Consider the following 6,727-nt stretch of genomic DNA (forward strand, 5'->3'; position numbering starts at 1 on the left):
ACACTACTGAATGTATAATTTTGTAATTGTGATATATAATTAACTGAAAAGGCATTAAATTAATTTTAAAACTGTTTACCCAAATCACCAGGAATGTCACATTATTTTAAACAGATAACTGTTACTGGTTTAAATTAATTAAGACATAAAAAACACCAAAAAGAAGAGGAAGGACAAAAAAAAATGCTAAATACAAAAATTCCTCCCCATATCGCGGTCCACCTATCATGGTTTATTATTTAAGCTTACATCGATTCCTCTGTGGCGTTGTTTTGCATTTATAATAAAATAAATATATACAAATTATAAAAATAATAATAGATATATATAGTACATTACTGTTTCTACTTCATGGATTTTCACCTATCGCAGGGCAGTTTTGGAATGCAACACCTGTGATAGTCGAGGGATTACTGTATATGGATGAGTGTGTGTGTGTGTGTATGTATGTGTATATATATATATATATATATATATATATGTCCGTTTATAGTGCATGTGTTTTTATTGGCAATATGACCATCCCCAAATACAACAATATATATATATCTTTATATATATATATGCTGATCCCTATATTTTAGAATTATTTGGTCCTTTTTCCACTTCTTCCTAATGTTTTCTCTCTTAGTAACATTTGATAGTATTTATTTTAATGAAAAAACTTTGAGCATAATTAAAATATGAACTGTATGTGAAACTTATGCTTTTCTGCTAAATATGTTGCTCTTAAAGACTATTGTAGCTGATTATGCATTAACATGCAAGTCAGTCCTGTTTGAATTGACTTCAATCTACCTTGGTGTGTAACGTGTTTATTTATTGAGCTCTTAATCACCATAAATTTATTCTTTGGTATTTATACACCAGACAGCACTGCTAGCATGCTTTGCCACATGTCATCCATTTTTATGTTCTGATTTCATATTCAGCTGAGATGGTCTTTGCCATATGTCCTTTCCCAGTCAATGAAATAAGTACCAGTTGAGCTTTATGGTCAATGTGATCAACTTGCCCCACCAAAATATTTCAGACCTTTTGCCCAGTATCAGTTAGAAAGTGATTCAATAGCCAAGTGTTGTGCATGACACTTGATAAGTGCTAGGCACGAAACTCCTGACCTTATGCAGTAATATACATCTGGAAGATCCTGGAAGGAATTTTGGCATTGAAAGCTACACCAATGCCAGAATGGGACGACACTGCATAGTGCCAAACATCCCAGCAATGCCATCGCGCTTCAGGACCAGTTGCTGCAACAGTTTGGGTTTCAGGGGCCCACAGCTTTTTAATATTCTCCCAAAGAGCCTGAGGAACCTGCACAAAGTAAGGCGGCGAGCTGGCAGAAGCGTTAGCATAACGGGCGAAATGCTTAGCGGTATTTCGTCTGCCGTTACGTTCTGAGTTCAAATTCCGCTGAGGTCGACTTTGCCTTTCATCCTTTCGGGGTCGATAAATTAAGTACCAGTTACGCACTGGGTCGATGTAATCGACTTAACCCCTTTGTTTGTCCTCTCTATGTTTAGCCCCTTGTGGGCAATAAAGAAATTGAACCTGCACAAAGTAGATGTAGGGGGGTTTTTAAATCAAAGCTGGACCTCTTCCTGTCGAGAGTCCCAGATGAACCTACCTCACGGCAAGAGGTGCAAATGAGGGTTGCTAAATCAAACTCCATTCTTCACCAAGTGCCACATATTGTAGGAGGCTCCCTGTAATAACAGTGTAGCAAAACGGCGGTGCATCAGCATGGCCGTAGCTCTGAGCTGAAACTATAAAAAAAAAAAAAATTTTGTCAATGTTAATAATAATAATAACAATAATAATTCTTTCTACTATTGGCACATGGCCTGAAATTTTGTGGGAGGGGGCTAGTTGATTACATGGACCTCAGTGCTCGTCTGGTACTTACTTTATCAACTCTGAAAGAATGAAAGGCAAAGCTGACCTCAGCAGAATTTGAACTCAGAACATAAAGATGAAGTGCTGCTAAGCATTTTACCTGGTATGCTAACAATTCTACAAGCAGACCACCTTAATAGTAATAATGGTTTAAAGTTTTGGCCCAAGACCAGCAACTTCAGGGAGGGGTTAAGTTGATTAAATCAACCCCAGTATTCAACTGGTACTTATTTTATTGACACCAAAAGGATGAAAGACAAAATCGACTTCAGCAGTATTTTAACTCAGAATGTCAAGATGGATGAGATAGCACTAAGCGTTTTACCTGGTATGCTAATGAGTCTATCAGTTCTTTTATTTGGCACCAGGTTGAAGAATGAGGGGTACAATACAAAGATAGACATAAAGTGCGGAGGTTTACATATAATGAAATGGTAAAAAAAAAATATATATATATTGGTGCAGTTGTGTGGTAAGAAACTTGCTTCCCAACCACATGGTTATGGGTTCTGTCCCACTGCACGGCACCTTTGGTGAGTATCTTCTATTGTCTCAGGCCAACCAAAACCTTGTGAGTGGATTTGGTAGATGGAAACTGGAAGAAGCTTGTGTTTGTCCCCCACCACCACTTGACAATGGTTTTTGATGTGTTTATGTCCCAGTAACTTAGTGGTTCAACAAGAGACCAAAAGAGTAAGTACAAGGCTTCAAAATTAAATACTGGGGTTGATTCGTTCAACTAAAATTCTTCAAGGCTGTTCCCCCATGACTGCAGTCTAATGACTGAAAAATGTAAAGGATATACGTCTGTCGTAAAAGGATAGAAGGTGGGGGAAGGATGATACAGGAGGACCTCCAGGGATAATCGAGGAACCCAACTGTCCAAGCTCTCTTTGAACACAAAGAGCGGTACCATCCACTCCTGCCATTTTTGCAACCTTCACCCATCTTTCAATAAATTCACTAGAGGACAGCACATGCCTCTCCATCGTCACTATCGTTTTCTAGTGAAACTTGAAAAAGTCGATGAGGGGGCTCAACGAGAGAGGAATATCTCTGCTCTCGTGCCTTTTAGCCTCGTCCACCAGACGACCTCTTTCGCCACAGCCACCAGGCGAAGGAAAACTGCCTTACCTGGCCGATTGTAGGAGGGCGGCGGGGTAATCATTACTAATAATATACGTATATGTATATTTATGAATATTAATATACATATATTTGTGTGTGTGTGTGTATGTATATATACATATGCAGGCGAAGGTAAAGGATATGCATACCACCCGTTTTGGGCGTTTATAGTTAGAATGACACCGAAAACGGGTGGTGTGCGTATTCTTGTCCTCTGCCCATATGTGTGTGTGTGTGTGTGTGTATATGAGTGTAAGTTTATGTCTATGTGCATTCATATATATACGTATGTGTGCATATATATATATATATATATATATATATATGATGTATGTATTTATGTATGCATGTTTACATATATACACTAGCATGTAGTTATATGTATATTGATATATATGTAATTATTTTGCGTGTGTGTGTATACATATATACATCTATCTATCTATATATATATATATATATATATATATATATATATATATATATATATATATATATATATATATATTTATTCCGTCACTTGACCTAACAATTTTCAGAAAATATTTTGGGGTTTGGTTCAAAGTTTGGTTGCTTGAATCTTTTGACTGCGGAACATAAGAAGCGTGTTCGCTCACAAATTAATATATATTATTCTAACAATTCAAATGTTCGTAATTTCCAATGACGGAGCAGTTTCAGTTGATATAACTGTGTTAAAAATAACGATAGAAAAAACACCGCAATGTCAAGGTTGTGTAGCCCCGATCAAATAGACATCTGATTAATTATGAGCCAACGACGGAACTCTTCTATCCTGGTATCGAACCATGTAGCACAGTAAGGGATGTCAGTTCTACGAGCCGATGGGTTTCTGCTCAATTTTTATTATTATTATTTTTTTTTTAATACAAATTCCACTTGCATGTTATTGTTCGTTCAACCCGTTAGAAACAGCAGCCTAATCTCTTAAAAAAGGATGGATATATCGGACAATGTAACCCTAGATATACAAAAAAGACGAGATGGTGATAGCTGGAATGACTCTGGTAATGTCTTGCTCGATCATAGCGAAGCTGGGGTTAAACAACCTAAGATAAAATCATTCTCGTAGTGGCCAGTCCCTCTTTTTACCAGGCATAAGTACACGCATGAATACATTATTCAATGTGTCTTTTTTTTAAGACTGGGAGGGTCTAATTTGAGAGATTTGGCTGCTATTTCTAACAGGTTTCCGTTAGTTCTTTTAGCCACTGGTCAACTCTGATCGAGCAAGCCTATGATCCGATGGGTTCTAGTTAAGACCATCTCATTTTTTTTGGTATATCTAGGACGTCATTGCCCAATGTGTCCCTTCCCTTTTTTTTTTTTTTTAAGATGTTAGGGGGTGTGGCTGCTATTTCTAGCAGTCAAGCAAACTGCGTCAGGATTCCTCCTTTTGGTTCGCAATGTCATGGTGAATGCACAATGTGAAACTGAGTTGCTTGCCAATACGGAAAATAAGTTAATATTTTGTGAATGGAAGAATTGTATTAGTTCAAGTATAAAAATAGTACTAAAAATTGTAATTTAATCCGTCAACTGTTCTTCATGGTCTCGTTTTAAAGTTTCCCTTCCGTTTCTCGAATACCGCAGAAACAACCGCTTGAAATCTTAAGTGGACACCACACACATATGTATGTGTATGCGACTGTGTGTGTGTATGTGTGTGTAAATATATACACTCACTTTATTCGTATTAGCGTATCATTAGTATCATTTCAGAATTAAAAAAAACAACAACTGTTTCCATTATGTACAAGAATCTTAATGAATAGTAGTGATACACAATCTAATTACTGGTACATACGCTATCAGTCGTTTATTACTCAGACGAGACTATCTCGTTAGCAGCGACGTATTTATTATATATTAGCTGATATTGACTGCAATAATGCAAAAACAATTCCTCAATGGATGGTGGTAGTTGAGTGTAGGGGAGCAAAGACGAGGGCTATAGAAATTGAATTGAACCTAGTGTATTACTGGTACGCATTTTATCGATCGATCGCGTGAGGATAAAGAGCATATTTGCTAGCCTGCAACTGTAGATTCTACTATGGTAATTAAATAATGTGGTAGAAGGCTGTTCGACTTTGTAAAGCGAGGATATGCATCCAGAATCTTATAACATTGCGTTAGTATGTTTAACATAGAACAGACCATCTGATGATAAGTAACATCACAAGATAATATTGCATTCAGTCACTCAGGTAGTGCTGCTATTTAATATTCGCAGATTCTTATTTATTTATTTATTTATTTATTTACCCTATAATTATTATTTTTTGGTTTCATTACGGTTTTGTTGTAATTATATAAATATTATGAGGAAATATTATTTTTTATTCCGGTGTTTTGAACTAGTAGCGCGTAGAATCGCATTATTACAATAGACCAATGAGATTCTCGGTTTGGGTTATTCTGCTGAAATGTTATGCCAAATTTATTCTGCTATTGCTATTATTATTTTTATTATTATGGAACTTGGAGTCAGTTGCATGTCTGATGATCAAAAATCGCTTGAGCTGTTCGGTAGAGGAGAGGCCGTCGAAGACATCGCCTCTCCTTTGTTGGCCTACCAAATGGCAGATATCTTCAACGACAGACGACTCAGTGACATTTTCAAGGACTGTGATGGTTTGGTACAGGTTCTCGAAGCAGGAGAACCGGGCAGCATCAGTTTTGTTATCAGGTATATAGCTATATGCATCAGCACCTACATACTTACGCACACACACACAAACAAAAAACACAAACACAAACACATTTAATAAATGTGTGTATATATATATATATACAAATGGCGGTGCCCCAGCATGGCCACAGCTCATGAGCTGAAACTAGATAAAATGAAAATGAAAATGAAAAATATATATATATATATATATATATATATATATATATATATATACATCATACATATACATACATACATATATGTGTGTGTGTTTATATGTACTTAACTGTGTATTTGTATGAGTATGTAGTTTTGTATATGTACATATTTGTGCATGTGTATGTATATGTGTACATATATGTATATATATTTATATATACACATATATTTATGAGAGAAAGAGAGATACATTTATCTGTGTAAATGTATCTATCTATCTATTTATCTATCTATCTATCTATCCATACACACACACACATTTACAGATATACACATGTAAATGTGTGTGTATTTTTATATGCATTTGTATATATGTACGTTGTGTGTGTGTATGTGTGTGTGTATCTATCTGCACAAATCATGGCTTCATCTGATTTTTTGATAGATATTATTTTTTTATCTTGTTGGGTTTCTAGCAACTGTACTCACCAAGCAAAACCTGATGAGGGGAGCCAGCTTGATCGTCGTTGACCTGACCATGCAACAGGTTGTACTAGACTACGTTACGAGTGTCAAACATGAGTGACCCAATGTTTATGTTTATAAACACATATGTATGTGCATACACACATACACCAAGTGCTTATGAATATATGTACATATATATGCGTGTGTATTTATATATATAAGCATGTATGTATATGTACATATCTATGTATATAATATATGCATATACTGTATCTATCTACACACACACACATATATGTATTACATATATGTGTCTAGTCTTTATAAAAATATATGAATGTATATATATATATATATATATATATATATATATAT

The 6,727-nt window shown here is 35.6% G+C and overlaps 1 protein-coding gene across 2 annotated transcripts in view; it reads left to right on the forward strand.

Moving 5' to 3' along the window:
• The window catches only part of LOC106883631 (exocyst complex component 6B), a 130,029-nt gene that overhangs the window by 3,767 nt on the left and 119,535 nt on the right, over positions 1 to 6,727 (forward strand). Inside the window, exon 1 of one of the 2 annotated variants that reach the window (XM_052972707.1) lies at positions 5,465 to 5,740. The exons of the other annotated variant lie outside the window; for it this stretch is intronic. Coding sequence (XP_052828667.1) covers positions 5,478 to 5,740 — 263 coding nt within the window. The 5' untranslated portion in view covers positions 5,465 to 5,477. Of the gene's footprint in view, positions 1 to 5,464; positions 5,741 to 6,727 lie in introns of those variants that run through there. 2 annotated transcript variants of the gene reach the window in all.

Source organism: Octopus bimaculoides, chromosome 14 (genome assembly GCF_001194135.2).
Source record: "Octopus bimaculoides isolate UCB-OBI-ISO-001 chromosome 14, ASM119413v2, whole genome shotgun sequence".
Taxonomy (NCBI): domain Eukaryota; kingdom Metazoa; phylum Mollusca; class Cephalopoda; order Octopoda; family Octopodidae; genus Octopus; species Octopus bimaculoides.